Source organism: Meriones unguiculatus, chromosome 1 (genome assembly GCF_030254825.1).
Source record: "Meriones unguiculatus strain TT.TT164.6M chromosome 1, Bangor_MerUng_6.1, whole genome shotgun sequence".
Lineage (NCBI taxonomy): Eukaryota > Metazoa > Chordata > Mammalia > Rodentia > Muridae > Meriones > Meriones unguiculatus.
The window spans coordinates 162,699,798-162,725,297 of NC_083349.1; the positions used below are offsets into that span (position 1 = coordinate 162,699,798).

The window sequence follows — 25,500 nt, forward strand, 5'->3', positions numbered from 1 at the left end:
AGGTTCCACCTAAAAGGGTATCAAAGTAGATGCTGAGACTTACAGCCAAACTTTGAGCAGAGCACGGGTAGTCTTATGGGGGGATAGAAGGACATGAAGAGGACAGGAACCCCACAAGGAGACCAACAAAGCTAAAACATCTGCACAGGGGGTCCTGAACAGACTGATGCACTAACCAAGGACCATTCCTGGAGAGGACCTAGAACGCCTGCTCAGATGTAGCCCATAGGCATCTCAGTCTCCATGTAGGCTCCTGAGTAAGGGGAGCAAGGGCTGCCTCTGTTATGAACTCAGTTGTATGCTCTTTGAACACTTGTCTCTGGTGATGTGGCCTTGCCAGGCCACAGAGGAAAAGGATCCAGGCAGTCCTGATGAGCCTTGATAAGCTAGAAGCAGATGACAGAGAATTCCCTCTTTCAGTGGACTAGGGGTAGGGGGAGGGGAAAAGAGGGAGGAAGGGTGGGATTGGCAGGAGTTGAGGGAGGGGGCTACAATTAGAATATAAAATGAATAAACTATAAAAAATAAATATTGAGGAGGGGCAAGATGGCGGCGCCGGGAGGACTCTCATTCTGAGCAGCAGCACAGCAGGATCAGCACAGTGAACAGCAATCAGAACTCTCGGCCATAAAACACAGTCATTGTGTTTCCCAGGTGAGAGGATACCCCACGGTGGGGGATTCAATCAGCTTTTAACTCACCCGGCTAAACCGCGGAAGAGATCCCGGTTCCTCCAGATCTGCCGGCCGCCAGCCCCAGCCCCAGCCCCAGCCCAGAGCCACAAGCCAGTGTCTCTGGTCACGGTCCCAGACTGAACCTTGGGCACCACACTATCAGAGACTGGAATTTTCAGTCGAGAGATAACCCCAGGGTACAGGAAACGATTGGGACCGGCCTTAGGTCACCCAGACATCCCCTGGAAAAGACTGGGGCGGGTTCCACGGGCACCCCAGGAGCCAGCCCGGAGCCAGAGCCGGGGACCCAGGTTCCGGCACAGAGCCCTGCCTGCCTGCACGCCTGATTCGCCGCCGGAGATAGAAAGGCGGGTCTGATCTCAGAGCACTCAGCTCACCCCCAACCTGAAAAGGTCCCCGGAAAATTACCCAGCTTAGGGAGCCACTCAGGTTCCCAAAAGCCGCAAAGGCAGACACAGGCAGTTTCTGCGCACCAGACAGCTGGCAGAGACTGAGCCGCCATCACACAGCTGTGCTCCAGGCACAGGCAAATTTCTGTGGCCAGCCAGCTGGCGGACACTGAGCAGTGTGCACCAGGGCAAAAAAAGACACTAGGAGTCCGTGTCTCCAGAGAATCCACGGGGAAGGAAGGAAATTGTACTGATCTAAATCACCCAATCCTTCCCTAGAAAAAGTCTAGCAGTCTAGTGGGGCCGAGGCACCAGCACTCAGCTGTGCTCCAGACACAAGCACAAACAGTTGAGGCGCGCCTGATGTCCAACTGGGTCACAGCAGCTGATCATTAAATTTGCAACAAGAAACCCAGAAACAGGGCAGCTGCCCTCAAGACTTCCCTGGGTGAGAGGAGAACCCTCTCGACTAACAAAGACCACAGTTACCACTCAGGTCTATATCCCTGAGGTGAGCAACTCCTGAAAAAACACCAGCCATTCAGGGACTATACCCAAAAAGCTGAGAAGACATCCTTCAGGAAAAACCAGCTTTCTGCAAAGGGGATTCTCTCCACCACAGGATCCCCAGGAACCACCAGAAAATAACCCCAAACTCCTAAGATAACACAATGAGTAGAGGCCAGCGTAAAAGCTCAAGCAACAAAAGACAGAGCAATGTGGCATCTCCAGAACCCAGTTACCCAGGGGCAAGTAGCCCTGGACACCCCACCATAACTGAAATCCAAGAAGATGACCTAACAAGTATGCTCATGAAGATGATAACAGAGGAAACAAATAAGATTCGTAAAGACATAGAGGAAGATAAACTCAAACAGAATATTGCCATCCGTAAAGAAATAGAGGAAGCTGCAGCCAAACAGTTTATGGCCTTTAGAAAGGAAATGCTTAAAACACTGAATGAAATGATAGAAACAGAGTTGAAGGAACTAAAAGAAAAACAGGAAAGTACAATCAGACAGGTGAAGGAAGTAAACAAAACAACTCAAGACCTGAAGATAGAATTGGAAAAATTAAAGAAAACACAAATGGAAGAAATAATGGAAAGGAAGAATCTAGGGAAGAAAACAGGAACTACAGAGGTAAGCATAACCAACAGACTAAAAGAGATGGAAGAAAGAATCTCAGGTGTAGAAGATACAATGGAAGAAATCGATGTATCTGTCAAAGAAAATGTTAAATCCGAAAAATTCCTGACACAGACCGTCCAAGAAATGCAAGACAATATGAAAACACAAAACCTAAGAATAATAGGTATAGAGGAAAAAGAAGACTCCCTTCTCCAAGGCCCAGAAAATATTTTCAACAAAATCATTGAAGAAAATTTCCCCAAGCTAAAGGAGAGGCCAATTAGAATACATGAGGCCTACAGAACACCCAACAAATTTGACCAGAAAAGAAAATCCTCCCGCCACATAATAATCAAAACAGTAAGTATACAGAACAAAGAAAAAATATTAAAAGCTGCAAGGGAAAAAGGCCAAGTAACATATAATGGCAAACCCATTAGAATCACACCTGACTTTTCAACAGAGACTATGAAAGCCAGAAGGGCCTGGACGGATATCATGCAGACCCTAAGAGAACACAGATGTCAGCCCAGGCTACTATACCCAGCAAAACTCTCAGTCCTCATAGATGGAGAAAACAAGATATTCAATGACAAAAACAAATTTCAACAATACCTACAAACAAATCCAGCATTACAGAAGACACTGGAAGGGAAAATACAACCCAAGAAAGCTAGCTACATTCAAGAAAACACAGGAAATAAATAACCTCACTTCAGTAAAACAAAAAGCAACCAAGCACACAACCTGATGACCACAGCCAACATCAAAATCAATAGATCTAACAGCCACTGGTCATTAATCTCTCTCAACATCAATGGACTCAACTCTCCAATAAAAAGACACAGATTAACAGAATGGATACGTAAACAAAACCCAGCAATCTGTTGCATACAAGAAACACACCTAAGACACAAAGATAGACATTACCTGAGGGTAAAGGGTTGGAAGACGACTTTCCAAGCAAACGGACCCAAGAAGCAAGCAGGAGTAGCCATTCTAATATCTGATAAAATAGACTTTCAACCAAAATTAATCAAAAGAGATGGGGAAGGACACTTCATACTCATCAAGGGAAAATTCCACCAGGAAGACATCACAATCCTGAACATCTATGCCCCAAATACAAGGGCACCCACATTTGTGAAAGAAACATTGATAAAATTTAAAGCACATATAGATCCACACACATTAATAGTGGGAGACTTCAACACCCCACTCTCAACAAAGGACAGGTCAACCAAACAGAAATTAAACAAAGAAACAATGTCTCTGACAGAGGTCATGAATCAAATGGACCTAACAGACATTTACAGAACTTTACACCCAAACACAAAAGAATTTACCTTCTTCTCAGCACCTCATGGAACCTTTTCCAAAATAGACCACATAGTGGGTCACAAAGCAAGCCTCAACAGATACAAGAAGATTGAAATAATCCCATGTATCTTGTCTGACCACATTGGAATAAAGCTGGACCTCAACAATAACAGAAATAACAAAAAGCCTACACACACATGGAAACTGAACAACTTGTTACTAAATGACAGCTGGGTCAGGGAAGAAATAAAGAAAGAAATTAAAGTCTTTCTAGAAATCAATGAAAATGAAGACACAACATACCCGAACTTGTGGGACACAATGAAAGCAGTGCTAAGAGGAAAGTTCATAGCACTAAGTGCCTTCAAGAAGAAATTCGAGACAGCTCATTCAAGCACCCTAATGGCTCACTTAAAAACCCTAGAAAAAGAAGAAGCAGACACACCAAGAAGGAGTAGACGGCTGGAAATAATCAAACTCAGGGCTGAAATCAATCAATTGGAAACAAATAAAACAATTCAAAGAATCAATGAAACCAAGAGCTGGTTCTTTGAGAAAATCAACAAGATCGACAAACCCTTAGCCAGGCTAACTAAAAGGCAGAGAGACACCACCCAAATCAACAAGATCAGAAATGAAAAGGGGGATATAACTACAGACACTGAGGAAATCCAAACAATCATTAGGACTTACTTCAAAAGTCTATATGCCACAAAATTTGAAAATCTAAATGAAATGGACAATTTTCTTGATCGATTTGACTTACCAAAGCTGAACCAGGACCAGGTAAATCAACTAAATAGACCTATATCCCCCAAAGAAATAGAAGCGGTCATCAAAAGTCTCCCATCCAAAAAAAGCCCAGGACCAGATGGCTTCAGCGCAGAATTCTACCAGACGTTCAAAGAAGAGCTAACACCAATTCTCTTCAAACTATTCCACAAAATAGAAACAGAAGGAATATTACCAAATTCATTCTATGAAGCCACAGCCACCTTGGTACCTAAACCTCACAAAGACTCAACAAAGAAAGAGAATTTCCGGCCAATCTCCCTTATGAACATTGATGCAAAAATACTTAATAAAATACTTGCAAACCGAATCCAAGAACACATCAAAGATATTATCCACTATGACCAAGTAGGCTTCATCCCAGGTATGCAGGGGTGGTTCAATATACGGAAATCCATCAATGTGATCCACCATATTAACAAACTGAAAGAAAAAAACCACATGATAATCTCCCTAGATGCTGAAAAAGCCTTTGACAAAATCCAACATCCATTCATGTTCAAAGTATTGGAGAGATCAGGGATACAAGGCACATATCTAAACATAGTAAAGGTGATATACAGCAAGCCTATAGCCAACATCAAACTGAATGGAGAGAAACATAAAGCAATCCCACTGAAATCAGGGACAAGACAAGGCTGCCCACTCTCTCCATATCTCTTCAACATAGTGCTGGAAGTCCTTGCTAGAGCAATAAGACAGTTGAAGGAGATTAAGGGGATACAAATTGGAAAGGAAGAAGTCAAATTATCACTATTTGCAGATGATATGATAGTATACGTGAGTGACCCCAAAAACTCTACCAGGGAACTCCTACAGCTGATAAACACCTTCAGCAAAGTGGCAGGATACAAAATTAACTCAAAAAAAATCAGTAGCCCTCCTGTATACAATAGACAAAAGGGCTGAGAAAGAAATTAAGGAAACAACACCCTTCACAATAGCCACAAATGTCATAAGGTACCTCGGAGTAACCCTAACCAAGGAAGTCAAAGACTTGTATGAAAAAAATTTCAAATCTCTGAAGAAAGAATTAGAAGAAGATATGAGAAGATGGAAAGATCTCCCATGCTCATGGCTTGGTAGGATTAACATAGTAAAAATGGCCATCTTACCAAAAGCAATCTACAGATTCAATGCAATGCCCATCAAATTACCAACACAATTCTTTACAGACCTGGAAAGGAAAATTCTCAACTTCATATGGAATAACAAGAAACCCAGAATTGCTAAAACAATCCTCTACAATAAAAGATCTTCTGGAGGTATCTCCATCCCTGATCTTAAGTTGTACTATAGAGCAACAGTTTTAAAAACTGCATAGTACTGGCATAGAAACAGAATGGTGGATCAATGGAACCGAACAGAGGACCCAGAAATAAACCCACACACTTATGGACACCTGATCTTTGACAAAGACGCCAAAACCATACAATGGAAAAAAGATAGTATCTTCAACAAATGGTGCTGGTCTAACTGGATGTCTACATGTAGAAAAATGAAAATAGATCCATACTTGTCACCCTGCACAAAACTGAAGTCCAAGTGGATCAAAGGCCTCAACATAAAACCAGACACATTAAATCGGCTTGAAAAAAAAGTGGGAAATACCCTAGAACTCATTGGTACAGGGGGAAACTTCCTGAACAGAACACCAACAGCACAGGCTCTAAGAGCAACAACCAATAAATGGGACCTCATGAAACTGAAAAGCTTCTGTAAAGCAAAGGACACCGTCATCAAAACAAAGCGACCACCTACAGATTGGGAAAGAATCTTCACCAACCCTTTATCTGACAGAGGACTCATATCCAGTATATATAAAGAACTAAAGAAGCTGAAAAGCAGCAAACCAAGTAATCCACTTAAAAAATGGGGAACAGAGCTAAACAGAGAATTCTCTGTAGAGGAATACCGAATGGCAGAGAAGCACTTAAAGAAATGCTCAACCTCATTAGCCATTAGGGAAATGCAAATCAAAACAACCCTGAGATTTCACCTTACACCCATGAGAATGGCCAAGATCAAAAACTCAAGTGACAACACATGCTGGAGAGGTTGTGGAGAAAGGGGAGCCCTTCTCCACTGCTGGTGGGAATGTAAACTTGTACAACCACTCTGGAAATCAATCTGGCGCTTTCTCAGACAACTAGGAATAGCGCTTCCTCAAGATCCAGCCATACCACTACTGGGCACATATCCAAAAGAGGCTCAAGTACACAAAAATGGCATTTGCTCAACCATGTTTGTAGCAGCTTTATTTGTAATAGCCAGAAGCTGGAAACAACCCAGATGCCCCTCAACTGAAGAATGGATGCAGAAATTGTGGTACATCTACACAATGGAATATTACTCAGCAATGAAAAATAAGGAAATCATGAAATTTGCAGGTAAATGGTGGGATCTGGAAAGGATCATCCTGAGTGAGTTGTCTCAGAAGCAAAAAGACACACATGGTATATACTCACTCATATAGACATACAACATAGGACAAACCCACTAAAACCTGTGTATCTAAAGAAACTAAGCAAGAGAGAGGACCCTAACTAAAACGTCCAATCCCCATCCAGAAAGGCAAAGAGGATGGACATCAGAAGAAGAAGAAAACAGGAAACAACCTAGGAACCTACCACAGAGGGCCTCTGAAAGCCTCTGCCCTTCAGACTATCAAAGCAGATGCTGAGCCTGATGGGCAACTGTTGGGCAGGTGAATGGAATTTTAGGTAAGAACTGGAAATAGTAAGAGCTGGAGAGGACAGGGTCTCCACAAGGAGAGCAACAGAACAAGAAAATTTGAACATAGGGAACTTCCCAGAGACTCATACTTCAACCAAGGACTATTCATGGAGATAACCTAGAACCCCTGCACAGATGTAGCCCAGGGCAGTTCAGAGTCCAATTGGGTTACATAGTAATGTGAAGAGGGACTGCCTCTGACATAATCTGATTGGCCTGCTCTTTGATCACCTCCCTCTGGGGGGGGGGGGGAGCAGCCTTACCAGGCCACAGTAGAGGACAATACAGCCACTTTTGATGTGAACTGACAGACTAAGATCAGAAAGGAGAGGAGAACCTCCCCTATTAGTGGACTTGGGGAGTGGCATGCAAGCAGAGGGAGGAGGGAGGGTGGGATTGGGAGGAGCGGAGGGAGGGTCTTATGGGGGGATGCAGAATGAATAAAGTGTAATTGATGAAAAATTTAAGAAAAAAGGGAAAAAAATAATTTAAGAACCTTAAATGACTTTCAAAATTGGAGGAAAACATGGAGTTAGTCAATTGGCATGGAGCACGTCTCACCCCTGGGGGCAAAGGTCTCCTGAACCTACTCAGACCTCGGACACCACCACTACTAGTTCTAGAACTGACGCAGGATGTTCCAACGAGGGGGTTAAGGCTTCTCATAATATTTCCTATAAGCCCACACCTGTTTGTCTATATCCCCCATTTTTACTCATTATTAGCCAGATAGAGCCAAGTAATTGTGGTAATGATACTTGCTTTTTTGCCCAATGCTGGAATGCTAGTAAATTTAGGTATGCCCTGGTTACTCGCTTGCCTCACTGGGTGCCTGTGCCCATTGATGCCCCTCACGCTATGACTCTCTTCAGACAGAAAAGGGATCTTGGAACTACAGCCACCATTGTTACTACCATCTCATTGATGGCTGTTGGAGCTCCCACGAGGGCATTAGCCATGAGTCATACTGGACAGACTGCTCAGACCCTGAATGATCATTTAGCCAATGTAGCTCATGCCTTAGTTGTACATAAAGGAATTAATGCTCAACTAAAAGGAAGCTTGATGGTGTTCAATCAGAGGATTGACCTCTTGCAGGAGCAAATTGATACCCTATGGCAAATCGCTCAACCTGGCTGTCAATGAAAGTATGCTGGACTTTGTGTCACTAGCATACAACATGAGAATTTTTCCTGTGCTGCAAATCTGTCTAAACAATTGTCGAGCTATATTTTAGGTAATTGGACTGAGAATTCGATACTACGATGGAGCAGCTGAGAGTGGCCATTGTCACAGTAAATTCTACCAGAGTGGATGCAGGACTAGCCACAGGATTATCAACATGGATTGCTGCAGCCATGAATCATCTGAAGGAATGGGCGGGCATGTGAATGTTAGCAGGCCTTCTGGTGTTGGTCTCCTTGCTTTGCCTGTGGTATATATGCAAGATTAGAGTCTCACAACAGTGTGATGCAGCCATGATCATTCAGGCCTTTACAGCCATTGAAGCAGGACATTCTCTCCAAGCATGGTTGGATACCATAAAAAGCTAAAATGATACGCTCAGGATGTGAGGCTAAGCACTGCACTCAGGGTCAGCCGCTTTGGACCCAGAGAAGAGCATGTCTGATTGCATGAGGTTTGATGCCCCAGGTCCCGCCTCTGAGAAAAAGGTATCGGACGGGTCTGATGCTCTTTGGGTGGATGACACCTAAATGAACATCTGTACAAAGTCCCAATTTATTTCTAATATCAGAGATCAGACCTCTACTCTTGCCTGATGCGTCTAAAACAAAAAGGGGGAACTGTAGAGAGCTGCGGAATGCTATGCCTTAAAGATGGAGCTGGTTTCCGCCTTCCACCTTCCCGATGGTGAGGGCTCTCTGTCATGAACAACTCCACATTTGGCTAAGGCCGAGGATCTGGCTTGCTTCCATGTATGTGGACCTATCTGCATTGCCCCCGTGGCACGCCTGGGTTGGCTACCCAGAGGCTATTTAAGCTGGGGGCTGGCTTTCCCTGGGGTCCGAGGATTGTTCAATGTTCCTGAATAAACTGCATTGAAGAAAAAAAAAAAAAACTGTCAGGAAATAACAAAATGTAAAAAATAAATAAATAAATATTTTTAAAAAGAGTTGATTTTTTATGAAAGCCTTAGATTGGCCACTCCTATTTTCCTTCTCTCTACTGCCTGTTCAATTCTCTCTATATCAATATTTAACAATTTACAAACAAACAATGTACAATACAAAATTAGAAAAATAAAATAAATAACAAATACTAAAACATAAAAATAAAACATCTAATAGAAATTAAAACAAGAAAACTAAAAGTTAATTTCTAAAAGATAAAAATCAACCTTTAACTAGACTAAGAAAATAGAAGGTTAAATATATTTATAATGAAAAAATGAAAATGCAAAGCAGAAAGACACACATGATATATATTCACTTATAAGTGGAGATAAGAAATATAATATAGGATAATCATACTAAAATCTGTTCACCTAGAGAAGCTAAGCAAGGAGGACAACTCTGGGAAAGATGCTCAATCCTCACTCAGGAAGGCAAACGTGATGGACATCAGAAGAGGGAGAAATCAAGGAACAGGACAGGAGCCTACCACAGAGGGACTCTGAAAACCTCTACCCTGCAGGGTATCAAAGCAGAGGCTAAGACTCTTAGCCAAACTTTGGGCAGAGTGTAGGGAATCTTACAAAAGAAGGGAGAGATAAGAAGATCTGGAGTGGACAGGAGTTCCACAAGGAGAGAGAGAAAAAAATCTGGGCACAGGGGTTCTTTCTAAGACTGATACTCCAATCAAAGACCATTCATGGAGATAACCTAGAACCCCTGCACAGATGTAGCCCATGGCAGCTCAGTGCCCAAATAGGTTCCCTACTAATGGGAACAGGGACTGTCTCTGACATGAACTTATTGGCCTGCTCTTTGATCACCTTCCCCTGAGGGGAGAGCAGCCTTACCAGGCCAGAGGAAGACAATGCAGCCACTTCTGATGAGGCCTGATAGACTAGGATCAGAAGGAAGGGGAGGAGGACCTCCCCCATCCTTGGACTTGGGGAGGGACATACTGGAGAAGGGGGAGGGAGGGTGAGATTGGGAGGAGAAGAGGGAGGGGGCTACAGGGGGATACAAAGTGAATAAACTCTAATTAATAAAACAATAAATAATTTTTAAAGAAAATCCAAAAGAGGCTCAAGTACACAAAAAGGACATTTGCTCAACCATGTTTGTAGCAGCTTTATTTGTAATAACCAGAAGCTGGAAACAACCCAGATGCCCCTCAACTGAAGAATGGATGCAGAAATTGTGGTACATCTACACAATGGAATATTACTCAGCAATGAAAAATAAGGAAATCATGAAATTTGCAGGTAAATGGTGGGATCTGGAAAGGATCATCCTTAGTGAGTTGTCCCAGAAGCAAAAAGACACACATGGTATATACTCACTCATATAGACATACAACATAGGACAAACCCACTAAAACCTGTGCATCTAAAGAAACTAAGCAAGAGAGAGAGGACCCTAACTAAAATGTCCAATCCCCATCCGGAAAGGCAAAGAGGATGGACATCAGAAGAAGAAGAAAACAGGAAACAACCTAGGAACCTACCACAGAGGGCCTCTGAAAGCCTCTGTCCTTCAGACTATCAAAGCAGATGCTGAGCCTGATGGGCAACTGTTGGGCAGAGTGAATGGAATTTTAGGTAAGAACTGGGAAATAGTAAGAGCTGGAGAGGACAGGGTCTCCACAAGGAGAGCAACAGAACAAGAAAATTTGAACACAGGGAACTTCCCAGAGACTCATACTCCAACCAAGGACTATTCATGGAGATAACCCAGAACCCCTGCACAGATGTAGCCCAGGGCAGTTCAGAGTCCAATTGGGTTACATAGTAATGTGAAGAGGGACTGCCTCTGACATAATCTGATTGGCCTGCTCTTTGATCACCTCCCTCTGGGGGGGATCAGCCTTACCAGGCCATAGTAGAGGACAATGCAGCTACTTTTGATGTGAACTGACAGACTAAGATCAGAAAGGAGTGGAGAACCTCCCCTATTAGTGGACTTGGGGAGTGGCATGCAAGCAGAGGGAGGAAGGAGGGTAGGATTGGGAGGGGAGGAGGGAGGGGCTTATGGGGGGAATGAATAAAGTGTAATTGATGGAAAAAAATAAAAAATATATAAAAAAATAAAAAAAATATTAAAAAAAAGAAAATTACATTTTAAAGAAAATTAAATTTAAAAGGAAAAAAAAGAAAAAAAACAATGCATTTTTGAATAAAGAGGAATAAGCAATTCTATCTATGAAACCACAATGAACGAACATAGCTAAATCAGTCTCGTGCAGACACTACACTTCCCAATTTCAGCACATATTACAAAACCACAGTGGTCAACCACCATGGCTCAAAGTATATCACCGAAGAGGAGATGAAAAGCACGTAGGAGCTGGCAAATGGTGAGGAGTGCTGTGGAACACTGTTCTATATGTGATGTGGCTGTTACACACATGAACTCAAAGGAGGTCTAATTACCTGCACAAGTTTGAAAAGAAGCCATACAAAAATTTCTATCTGTGGGAGGGGCATCCCTAGGCAAGGAACTACTCAAAGTTGATGGCAGCTGGAGAAAAGAGAGTCACTTTTCTTTGGTGGTAATGGCGATGGGCAGGTTGCATTTGGCCTGGTTATCTCATACCCAAGAGTAGGGCAATAGCACATTAATTACAAAATGGGTCAGGAATTTGAAAACCCACAGTCCAAGACAGCCTGGGGATGAAGTAGGCTATCTCCACTCCCATTCTGTCCTTCAATTCCAATTCCCAGTCTTTTCTCAAGCCTTGTAGTAAAATACCTCCTGGGGCCTCCTCTTGCTCTTTGTTCTCATTCTCAGAGGACTCCAAAGGTCTCCTTTGGCCTTCTCTCCTGTCACCCCGTCAACATCCAAGGCAACCTAAAAAACTTCCTGGCAATAGGCTGGCCATACTAAACTGCAAATCAGGTAGTTGAACTTACTCTTCTTGTTGTTCTTCATTTCCAATCTCCCACTCTCATCTCCAGCCCTGTAGCAGACAGCCTGAAAGAGGCCTATCTTTCTGCCTTCTTCTATTCCCTGGGGACTCTGCAGATATTCTTGGCAGACCCATCCAATTCCCATTCTGGCCCATCCTCATTCTATTGTGTCAGCTCCCAATACCTAGAAACTCATTCTAACTAGAACCCTCAGTGGCCAAACCTTGAAGGAACTCAGAAGCACACCCTGCTAGGTAACTCACAGCCACCACTCTCTTCGAAAATTTAGAAAGGGCAACAGATACAAAGAAATAGAACACTCACCCAACAAAGACAAGACCAGATGTCAACATTTAGAAATACAATCCTACCCAGCCCAGATACCTAGCTACCTGTACAGAAACACGTTCAGTAACAGCCAGGACAATATATCCTAAACAGAATCCAACAGTCCTACTAGAGTAGGCCCCAGAAGTGCAACATAGCTGAAGCACAAAATAAGGACTTCACAATAGCTACTATGATGATGATCCAGGACTTTTTTAAAAGATATGAATAAATCCAATAATGAAAACACATACACATAGTGATATAAAATGAAGAAAACAGTTCAATACATGAAATCCATAAAGAAACAAGCAGATATGAAACCACTAAACACTACCAAAACTGAAAATAAGAAATTTAGTAAGTAAAACAAAAAACTCAGATGTAAGCCACACCAAAAAATACAAGAGAAGACAGAATATCAAGCATTGAAGACTAGAGAATAAATGTATACCTTGATTTAAAAAAATGTTAAATCTAAAACAACCCAGGCACAAACACTTCCACAAATTCTGGAACACTATCAAAGACCAAATTTAAGAATAATAGGAATAGTAGAAGAAGAAGAAAGCCAAGTCAGAGTCACAGAATGTATTTCACTACAAAATTATAGAAGAAAATTCCCTTAATCCAAAGAAGGAGGCACCTATCAAGGTACAAAAAACATACAAAACAACAAAAAGACTAGGCCGGAAAAGAAATTCCCCAAAGTACATAGTAATCAAAGCACTAAATGTACAGAACAAAGAAAGAATATTAAAAGCTTCAAGGGAAAAAGACCTATTCACATATAAAGGTAGACCTATTCAAACAACACATGACTTTTCACTATACACTCTGAAAGCCAGAATTTCCTGGACAGATGTTTCACAAATTCTAAGAGACCACAGATGCTATCCCAGACGACTGTACCAAGCAGAACTATCAATCATATTTAGAGAAAGAAAACATTTCATGACAATATAAAATTTAAACAGTATCTGTCTTCAAATCCAGTTCTATAGAACGAGCTAGAAGGAAACTTCTACTTGAAGAGATAAACCACACCCAAAGAAACATAAAAATAAATAATCTCATTACCACAAATCAAAAGTGTGTGTGTGTGGGGGGGGGGGTGAATCTCACACGATAACAACAAAATATCAGGGACGAACAAGCATGACTCATTGAAAACTCTTAACGTCAATAGTCTCAAGAAAAAGACACGGACTAAAATACTGAATTTGAAAACAGTATCTATCTTCTGTTTCATTCAAGAAACATACCTTAACATAAAGGATAGCCATCACTTCAGAGTAAAAGCATGGAAAAAGATATTCAAAGCAAATGAACCTCAGAAGGAAGCTGGTACAGCCATTTTAATGTCTGATAAAATAGATTTTAATCCAACAAGATAGGGAAGGATACTACATACTCACCAATAAAATATCTACCAAGAGACTATTGCAACTCTAAATATCTATGCATCAAACACAAGGACACCCGGAATCATAAAAGAAGTACAACTACATCATAAATCACATATAAAACCTCACACAGTGATAGTGATTTCAGTACCCTGTTCTGTCAATAGACATGTCATCCAGATGAATAGTAGACAGAAAATGATAAAGATAACTGATATCATGAACAAAATGTACCTAGAAGATAGTTATAAAACAGTCTACCCAAACAGAAATATAATATTTTTTTCTTCCCAGAACCTCACGGAACTTTCTTCAAAACTCACCACATACTTGAAATAACTTTCAATCTAAGTCCCACAGATTGAAGTTGGATATGAACAGAAACAGCAGAAAGCTTACAAATTCATGGAAACTTAACTCACCACTGAATGAAAAATGGGTCAAGACAGATATTAAGAAATTAAAAACTTTTCAGAGTTGAATGAAAATAAAAATACATGATATCTAAACTTATGGGGCACAAGGAGTCAAGTTCACTAAGTGCCTACAAAAAAAATGGAGAGAGCTCACATTAGTAACAAAACAGCATACCTCTGTAGGCATAAGCTTATTGTGAAATTCAAATGCTGAATTCTGTACCCTCCATATCTGATTACAGTCCTTGTTCTGAGAATCTCCTGTCTCCGTGTTGTGTAAACACTGTCCCTAATTGTCCCGATATACCGATAACACAGCTTACAGTCAATCATTGAGCAGGGGGGAGAACAGGGCTGGACTTCCTGCCAGCCAGGAGAGGAGAAATTAGAGGAAGAATGAAGGATTGAGCCAGGGAAGAGGTCCAAGAGACATGGAGAGAAGGAGCTGCAGCAGGAAGCTACAAAGTGCAAGTATCTCTGGGATATATGCTGGAAGGAAACTATATTAACTTAGAGGGTTAAGAATTGAGTAATAACTGCTCAGTTCTTGTGTTGTGAAGCTTGTTTAAATAACATAATAGAAGCTTGATTATTTGTATGATATCTGGGTTAAGAGAGAAACTGAGAAACAACCACATTTTATAAAAAAAAAAAATATAGCTGTAACATACCTGAAAGCTCTAGAACAAAAAGAAGAAATAGCCAAAAAATAATGAAACCTGGGGCTCCAATATATAAAATAGAAACAATAACAAAAAATACAAAGAATCAATAAAAAAGACTGGTTGTTTATTTGAGAAAATAAATAAGATGAACAAACCAACCCTTAGCCAAATTAACTAAAAGATAGATAAAGATGATCCAAATTAACAAAATTAGATATGAAAAGGTGGTTTGTCTGTCAATAGACAGCTTGGAAATCCAAAGAATCATAAGGATGTATTTTAAAAACCTATACTCCAAAAAGTTGCAAAAATGTAAATAAAAATGGATAATATTCTTCATATACACCAACTACCAAAATTAAATCAAGATCAGATAAAAAAAATTTAAAAAGACCTATAACCCCTAGTTAAATAGAAGCAGGGGAGACAGATCCAGATAACTTCAGCATAGAATTCTACCAGACTTTCAAATAAGAATTAATGCCAGTACTCATCAATTTATTCCACAAAAATCAAAACAGAAGGAACATTGCCCACTTCATTTTATGAGGTCACATTTACCCTGATATCAAAACTGAATGAAAACCCAGCAAAGAAATAAAATTACAGACCAATTTCCCTTATGAACATGGATGCAATAAAATACTTGCAAAATGAATCTAAGAATACATCAAAAAATTCATCTGCCATGATCACAGTAGGCTTCATCTGAGAGATGCAAAGATGTCTCAATACATGTAAACTGATAAATGTCATCCACCATATAAACATACTGAAGGACATAAACCATATGATCCTCTCATTAATGTAGAAAAGGCCTTTGGCAAATATCTAACACCCCTTCATGATAAAAGTTCCAGAGTAGGCATACAAGGTACACAAATCAATATAATAAATGTTATTTACAGAAAGCCCACATTAGACTAAATGAGGACAAACTCAAACCATTTCTATTAAAATCAGGAATAAGACAAGGTTGTTAACTTTCTTCAGACTTATTCAAAATAATACTGAAGTTTTAGTCAGATCGATAAGACAACAGAAGGAAATCAAGGGGATACAAACATGAAAGGAAGAAGCCAAAGTATATTATTGCATACATAACGACCCTAAAAATTCCACCAGGAAAATCTTACAGCTAATAATTGTTTTCAACAAGGTAGCAGGAGGCAAAAATAACACACAATACGCAGTAGCATTCCTATATACAAATGACAAACTGAGAAAGAGCTAAAGGAAACAACATTGTTCACAATGCCATATATATATATATGTATGTATATGTGTATATACATATATATATATCTTGGCGTAACTCTAGACAAGGAAGTGTGAGGTGTGTATAATAAAAAAAAACTTTAATACATTGAAGAAAGAAACAGAAGATATCAGAAGGTGAAAAGATCTAGCTCATGGATCAGTAGAATCAATATAGTAAAAATGACCATCTTATAAAAAGCAATCTACAGATTCACTGCAATCCCCACTGAAATTCCAACACAATTCTTCAAAGAACATTGAAGAATAATTTAAAAGTTGTATGAAAACACAAAAAGCCTAGGATAGCTAAAACAATCCTGAACAATAAAAGGTCTTCTGGAGGCATTACCATTTCCTATTTCAAGTTATACTACAAAGCTACAGTAATAATAATAATAATAAGATAGGATGGTATTAGCATGAAAACAGACACAACGATCAATGGAATTATATTAAATACTGAAAAATAAATCTCTACACCAATGGGCACCTGATTTTTTTTTTAAGCAAAGAAACCAGAAATACACATAGGAAAAAAAGAAAACATCTTCAACAAATAGTGTTGGTCAAATTAGATGGCTGCATATGGAAGATATTTATATCTATATATTTATATCTTCTATAAATATGTATTTATCACCTGGCACAAAACACAACTCCAAATGGATCAAAGACCTCAAAATAAAACCAGATACTCAACTTCATAGAAGAGAAAGTGGGGAAAAGATTTAAACACATTGGCACAGGAGAAGACTTTCTGAACGAAACACCAATAGCACAGACACTAAAGATCTGAAACAGAAGTTTCTGCATGGCAAAGGGTACCATAATTTAGACAAAGCAGCAGGATATGAAATTGGAGGATATTTTTGTCAACTATACATCTGATAGAGGGCTAATCTCTGAAATATACAAAGAATAAAAAATACTGTACATTATGAAAACAAATAACCCAATTACAAATGAGATGCAGAAATAGAGAAATCTCGAAAAGATAAAACAGAAAGACTGAGATTGCCTTTAAGAATAATTTCATTATCCTTAATCACCAGGGAAACGCAAATCAAATTTCTTTAAAATTTCATCTGACTATAATCAGAATCTCCAAGATCAATAAACCAAATGACAGCTTATGCTGGCGAGGATATAAAGTAAGAGGAACACGCGTCCATTGCTGGTGGGACTGAAAACTTGTACAGCCACTATGAAGATCAGTGTCATGGTTCCTCAGGAAGATTGGAATTGACCGAAGTCAAGATCCAACTCTACTGTACCATTCTTGGGCATACACTATAAAGACACTTGCTCAGCTGTGTTCATTGCTAGTTTTTTCATAATAGCCAGAAATTGGAAACAGCCTACATATACATCAATGAACGAATGGATAAGAAAAAATATGGTACATTTACACCATGGAATATTACTCAGCCGTTAAAAAATAAAATCATGAACTTTGACGGTAAATGGATAAAACAGAAAACAAAACAAAACAAAACAAAACAAAAAAATAAATAAATAAAGCTCATCCCAAGTGAGGGAACCCAGACCCAAAAAGGTAAATCTGGTGTGTGTTTGTGTGTGTGTGTGTGTGTGTGTGTGTGTATTAACTGTTCAGCCAACAAGCAGGCTGCAATATACCTAACCACAGATGTTAGGTACAGAGCAACAGATGGGGCAGGATGTCTCCATAGGAAAGGTAAATAGAAAAGATAGCAATGGATGGACAGGAGTTGGTAGGGAGGACTAGGATGAAAGGATTGAGCAGAGAGAGGAGGAAAAAGAGCGTAAGGAAGGGAGTACAGTAGAAATGTCTTGAAATACATACATATATGAAAGAAAGGTCCGGGGAATCACAAAATAAGGAAGAGAAAGCCATCTAGATGTGTCTAAATAGCTTTCATCATCAAATAAAACCTTCAGTACCAGGAATGAGTTACATCTAATTGAATTGTTGGCCAAAGGGGTCCAACAGAATGCCTACACAATTCAGGCTATTACCAATGCTATTGGTTGTTCTCCACAAACTGACAGAAAGGCCCTATTTCTGAAGATAACACTTACACTACCCACTGAACATGGAGAGGTCAAGCTGGTGCCTAGAATCTTTATCCCTCCTGACTGGAAGGTACCGTGCAGGGTGCCAAGAGGGAAAAATAAATACCGACCCAGCTGCAAACCTTTAATCTTCCATGGTGACCTGCCTGCAAGAGTGGCACAAAGCTTGCAGGAGTAATGTTCCAGTATCTGGTTGACCTTAAGGCCCACCCCATGAAACAGAGCCCCTGTGCAACACTAACGGGTGGCCAAGAGGTTACATAGCCCAGAGACCTAGGGTAAAACCAAATACTAAATGCTAAAAGAATGTGGCCATAAAATGAACCCTAGTGACATTCATAGATCAGTGCCTTCCTCAGCTATCATCAGAGAAGCTCCCTCAGGCAGAAAATGTGAACAACTCATAAGTGGACAAGGTACAAAGAGGGAGAGACTTTGAAGCCCTCAGCTCTAAAAGGGATGTCTCCATCAAACTCCTCCACTCGGGCTCCAGCAAAAGAGGAGGTAGAAAGAATGTAAGAGACAGAGGGGATGGAAAACATCAAGGAATCGAGGTTTTCTAGACACAACAGGACTTGGACTTCAGACTTTCACGTTGTGCTAAAATTCTTAAAAATATGTTTTCTACTATGAGATGGCCATGAGCCAATGAGAGCAAGAGATAAACAGTTATGTCCTAAAACTGATTTGTGTGTTGGGCAGGGGAGGGTCAGTCATGTTGATAAGGAGTAGAGTTGTGATGATTCAGATTGCCATCTTGACAGTATTTAAAATCACCACAGAAATAAACAAATCTTTGGAATGTCTGTGAGAGATTATTGGATTAGGTTAACTGAAGTGGGAAAACCACTTTGTGGAGAGCACTGTTTCATGACTGGAGCCCTGGACAAATTAGAGGGAGAAAGCAAGAGAGCAAGCCTTCTTGCTCTGCTTTCTGAGTGTATATGCAGTGTTCCAGCCACTGCCCACTCTTGTGGCCACAACGGAATATGTCCCCTGGAAGATTAAGACAAAATAAACCATTTCTTCCTCATGGTATTTTGTCAGAGTATTTTGTCATAGCAAGGAGACAAGTAACACAATGATCTCTGGGCAGAACAGAAAAACATCTGCAGAAAGTTCTTTTTTGATATACATAATAGTTCTTATCAACAAATGAACATAGAAAGCAGAAAATGTTTTATATAGTTTTAACTATACAGAAGTTTCAAGAATCACGTGTAGTATTCATGCCATATAGTTTGAAGCAGTAAAGATTTATTGTCTAAGAATAAATAAATAAATAGACCTTAGAGAAAACACAAATCTTTATTTTAGTTACTTAATTAGTGAGAAAGACTTCTTTTTCTGAATTATTTTCTTTCACCCATTTGTCTTCTAAAGCCTTTCTTTTTCCACATTTCATAACTTTGCAAGTATCTGGGAGCAGTTTTCATATCTCTATTAGTTATATTTCATACAGTGAAATGTTCCACATCCCTTCATGCATTTCGTATGAAAGAAATTATCAAGGACACTTTTTTAGAGTGTCAAGGCACACTTCTCCAGCTTCCAGCTGACCCAAAGAAAACAGAGTGCCTTTATTGGCACCTTGTTTTGGCAATGATTTTGATAATACACTCAAGGTCTTGTATTAGCTTCTCTGGCAACCATACAAATCTGGTAATCAAAAGTACAAGCACAGAGAATAGAAGGCTGGAGAGGACACTCGGCACTATCAGCACAATTCTTCTGTAAATATAAACTGTCCAAAACATGAAAGGCATTAAGTAAAATTAAATTATGTAACTACCAGTACAACACGTAGCTTGAAATACCATTTCTTCAGAAGGTAGTTTCTCAACTATTGTCTCCTAAGGCTTATAGCAATTTATTTGTAACATGAGTTACATTGTAGTTCTCTAGCCTCAGTCCATAACTTGATTCTAGCAATTTTAGTGACACCATAAAAAAATAACAAATATTTTCAAGAATAAATTTGGTTAAAATTTTAATAAATATTCAGAAATTAATTATTTATTTTCTGAAAGTTAAAAATAATTATGGCTCAAATAAAACAGGTTATTTCGGTTTAAAAGTTTTAAACTCTATGATATATAAAATTTTAGGAGAGAGATGGCTCAGAGGTGTTAAGAGCACTGGCTGTTCTTCCAGAGGTCTTGAGTTCAAGTCCCAGCAACCATATGGTGGCTTACAACCATCTATAATGAGATCTGGTGCCCTTCACTGGCATGCAGGGACACACGCAGGCAAAACACTGGATACATAATAAAGAAATCTTTTTTAAAAAAATAAGTTCTGAGCTATTTCACAAATATAAATATCGCTAAAGTAATTTTGAATATATATATACATATATACAAGAAATCCTTAAGAGTAACATTTTTGACAAAAAATAATTTAAATTTTGTTTTATCTCTTTGTTGATCCTAATGTTTAAGTAAATGAATAGTCATTGAAGAATTGTAATATTTTAGTGTTATTTAATAGTGAACACTGTATGAGTTTTGAAGCAACTTTGAAATACTTACCTCAGATAAGTGTTTGTACATAAGACACACATGATATCACCAACAGTCTGTGAACAGAATCAGCCAATGAGACTTCTCTATAACATGCTGTGACATACTGAAACTCTGGCTTGCTGACATAGACCATCCCACATCACACAGAAGGCTCTTTCACTTTGCCTTGTTTGCTCATTCATTTTTGTTTCTTTGACTATAAATGTCTCCCTAGCCTAGGTTGGACTGGAAATAATGATCATAATGCCTCACCCTCCATGCACTGAGATTACAGGTCTGTATCGTCAAAATGAACTTAGTTAATGTTATATTAAAACCTCTGCAGTAGTCGCTCCAGGTTTTTAGTTGTAAATTTAAGATTGTAACTTTCTGGTATATTCAATAAAGTGAAGTGAAAAGCTTTCATAATGTGAAAAGCTACTTACTAGTGCTGAAACTGTCTATTTTTCCCAGACGGGGGTGGGGGATGGGAAAAAGGCAACCTCCTCAGAAACTATTTAGAGGTGTAGCCTCTGATTCACTTTCCTCTTTGGGTTCTCCCTCTCCCTCCTCTTCCCTTCTCATCTGTATTCCTGTTTTACTCAAAGCTATAGATAATTCTTAAGCAAGTTATTGATATATGTTTTCTTCACTACTCTTCAACCCAAGATAGCTGCTATGATAGCAGATAATGGAGAGGGAAGAAGAAAAAGAAAAGGAAAAAGGAAATGTGCAAAAGAAGCTGGCCCAGAAAGGCTTTACTACAACCAAAATAATCAATGAATACTTAAAAAGGCATACTTCATAGAATAACAGTTTATAACCCAGATAAGCATGTTAATATATAGCTTAATAGTTAATTGGGGCTTTACTTGAAAATGAAATATAAGTTTAGAAATGTTAATTTCACATATTAATTCAGGAACATAATTCATAGAAAATTATCTCAAATTCAAGGAAAAAATTAATGATATTAATTTAATATGTATCAAGCAATAGAAATGAAATTTTAGTCACATGTTCAAATAGACAAGTTGAGGTTATCACAAAATCAATTTTCAGAATATAATATTTTTAATATTTATACTTTTTCAATAGAGTCATATTACATATGCCATCCTTATTCTGTGTGTTTACTTTATATAAGTGAAAACCTAAATGAACATCAGTTATATCTATGAAGGAAAAAAAAAGTCATATAGGACCAAGAAAGACTGAAGAGTTAACGAGGAAGCAGGAGGGAGTAGAGCATTTATGTGTGCATAGACATGTGTTTATGTACACATTTACTAGTTCAGTTTAGTCTGTGAAGTGTTTGAATTCTAAAAAGAATATTTGTGAGTATCTGTGTTTAATTCAAAAAAAAAGAGTAGATGTAGTTATCCTTTACTACAGTGATGGCTCTCCACTCCACAGTTACTCATTGCGTACTCCCTAAGCTTAAACTGAGCCTGGCAAGAATGCATAGTTTACATTGATGGAGTACAAGCAGGAAAGGTAAAATATCTCAGCTTTGAGCTTGGGTGAATTAGGGCACAGGAGAACAATAGCCTTGTTTTCATCTAGCCCATTCCCCCTCCTCAACTCTGTCCTAACTGCCCAGAGGGAGGAGCCAGGCCAGGTGTAAAGGACAGAAGTGCAGAACTGGAATGTGGTGCCTTCTTTATTTATGGACTAGTCATACTCTAAGCTGAAACTCAGAAACAGGAAATAGGGCATAGGAACTACGTGGAGAAGACATGAATTTCAGTATAGTCAACTCTTTACAACTGGACCACAACTGGAATTGTGGGTGAGGAACCATATTATATCCATTTGCTGAGTAGTATAAAATAAATATATATTGACTTAAGGTATTACTAACAATATAAACAAAGATGGCTCAAAACTTCTAAAAGTACCTTGAGGATTTCTGTCACTAAAGTCTTAAGTCATGAAAATATGCTTGAATGTTTAAAGATTGTTTTTCATCAAGATATGTTCTTCTGTTATAAAAATAGTATATATGTAGGGGGAGATTTTTTCTTTTTTTTTTTTTTTTCTTTTTTTTTTTTCTTTTTTTAGTGGCTGTGCAAATTTCTCCTGTGCATAGCTACTCAAAATAGATGAAGACTTCTTTGTGTTTTACACTTGTCACTCTACTTTTCACTCATGGCACACACCATGTTTTTACTGTCCAGCTACTTGCACAGCATTTCACACCCCACTCCAGGGACTGCCCAAGAGTTGCCATGTTTTGCTTCTCTGTCATTCCCCAAATCAATGTAATTAATTCTTCGTATATAGTCAGTGATTGGAAAAAAAACACCTTTGAAGGAATGGGAAAAATATCTTTAATAATGTGATTACAAAGAACAGTAGCAGATAAGGACATAAATAAATTGATTTAGCTAGATAAAATAACGCTTCCTGGAAGGAAGGAAGGAAGGAAGGAAGGAAGGAAGGAAGGAAGGAAGGAAGGAAGGAAAGAAGGAAGGAATTTGAGCAACTAGCATTAATCTACAACAGTTCTTATCTTGAGGCCACAGAAAGTTATAAATCTTTACATACCTTTTTAAAGATAAAATAAGTAATCACCATAACAAGTGGAAGCAATAATGTTTTTGTGTATCTCAGTGGAGTCTGAAATATAGCAAATAATTCAAAATGGTTAATTACAAAATTTTACATTGAAGCAGTAAATATGTCAAACTACGTTTCAAACAATATTATTTGCTAAAAATTAAATTTCCTTGTCTTTATAAAAATACACCTTTATCAATTTCCACGATCTAATGCAAGAATGAAATCATTAAAGTGGTTATTAAAGCATCCAACGAAGACAGCAGACTAGAGACCTAGTAAAGGGTTGGGTTTTAGAAATAGGAGGCTCTACACCAAAGGCAGGGAGAAACTTCAGAAATTCAGAAAGGTGTAAAAGAGCAATTGAGAAGGTGGTGGTTTAAATAAGAATCCTTCCTGCTTCCCCCACCCCCACTCATATACTTGAAAGCTTAGTCAACAGTGGGTGCTACTATTTAAAGAATTAGGACGTGTAGATTTATTGGAGAAAGTGTGTTACTTGGATGGGCTTTGAGGTTTCAGAAGTCCAAGCTGGGCCCAGTGTCAATCTCTCTCTTCCTGCTGCCTGCAGATTCAGATGTAGGACTCTCAGCTACATCTCCAGCACAATGTCTTCCTATGCACTGCCATGCTTTTCACCATGTTGGCAATGAACTAAATCCCTGAAACTTTAAGCCAGCCCAAATTAAATGCTTTCTTATATAAGAGTTGCCATGGTCATGGTGTCTCTTCACAGCAATAGAACACTGACTAACATAACCCTGCATCTACCTGGCAGGGGGAGGGAAAGAAAAAGTGTCATCCAAAATGAAAGTCAGATGCCTGCCAGCTGAAAGGCCCCTCTCCCTGGACTTGGTTCCCAAAGACACACTCCACCACCCACCCACACCCATCCGACTCCACCTCACTGCCTGTCCCACAGCAGCAGGTCCCCTGCCCTCAATTCCAGCAGACTCCTGCTGGTCAGGGGCAAGCAACACCAGTTTGAAGAACAGATAACCTACCTGCTAGTTGAACAGCCCCACTCCCTACACTCAGTTCCCAAAGACACATTCCACCAACCAACCTCACCCTACCACCCCATAGCCTGGTCCCTGGCTACAGCTCCAGAAGACTTGAGCTGTTCTTGTGAATGTCACACCAGTCTGAAGAACAGACACACACTGATGAACCAAAGGCCAAACTGGCCCCCAGAAATCTAGCCACCAACCTGACCATATTGAATCAGAGGTCATGTGATCCACCAGAAATCTAGGCCACAAAGACCAAAAAAAGAGGAAACAGAAACCAAGGAACAAAATACCCATTCAACAAAGACAAACTCAGAAATCACAACCTAGACCTATAACCATCCATAAGACGGATGCCTAAATACCAGTGTAAGAACAAAATCAAGAATAGTCAGGGCAATATGCCACTACCAGAGCCCAGCTATCATATGACAGCAAGGTCTGACTATTTCAATGTAGTTGAAGCAAAACAAACAAGAACAAAAAACTTACAACCAACTTTATGAAGATGATAGAGGACCTTAAAGAAGAAACAAAATAGTCTCTTGAAGAAATCAAGATGGCTCAACAGTTAAGAGCACTGTCTGTTCTTCCTAGAGGTCCTTATTTCAATTCCCAGCAACCACATAGTGGCTCACAACAATCTATACTGGGATCTGATGCCCTCTTCTGGAATGCAGGTGTACATGCAGATAAAGCACTTGCTCTCCTGTGAAAGAAAAGAAAGAAAGAAAGAAAGAAAGAAAGAAAGAAAGGAAGGAAGGAAGGAAGGAAGGAAGGAAGGAAGGAAGGAAGGAAGGAAGGAAGGAAGGAAGGAAGGAAGGAAGGAAGGAAGGAAAAGAAAATACACAAACAAAAAATTGGAGGAAATCAATAAATCTCTTTAAAAATGCAAAAAAAATGCAAAAAAAAAAAAAAAAAACCAAGTGAAGGCAACATAAACTGAGGAAATGCTAAAGAAGGAAAATTAAGGCAAGCAAACACGAACAACAGACACTAGAATCACCAAGAGAACACAGAGATAGAAGAAAAAATCTTGGGTATTAAAAATATTTTAGAATAAGTAGATACATCAGTCAAAGAAAAGGTTAAATCTAAAAAATTCCTTATACACACACACAAAAAAAATACTGATACAAAACATCAAGGAAATCTGGAATACTATGGAAAAGCCAAACCTAAGAACAGTAAGAAC

General features: G+C 39.3%; 1 protein-coding gene across 1 annotated transcript in view; it reads right to left on the bottom strand.

Annotated features, from left to right (window-relative positions):
* The window catches only part of Dpy19l2 (dpy-19 like 2), a 129,199-nt gene that overhangs the window by 20,966 nt on the left and 82,733 nt on the right, over nucleotides 1-25,500 (bottom strand). The window contains exons 15-16 of the mRNA XM_060371069.1: nucleotides 23,284-23,355; nucleotides 20,761-20,807 (exon numbers count right to left, since the gene is read on the bottom strand). Of these exons, the coding sequence (XP_060227052.1) occupies nucleotides 20,761-20,807; nucleotides 23,284-23,355 (119 nt within the window). The remainder of the gene's footprint in view (nucleotides 1-20,760; nucleotides 20,808-23,283; nucleotides 23,356-25,500) is intronic.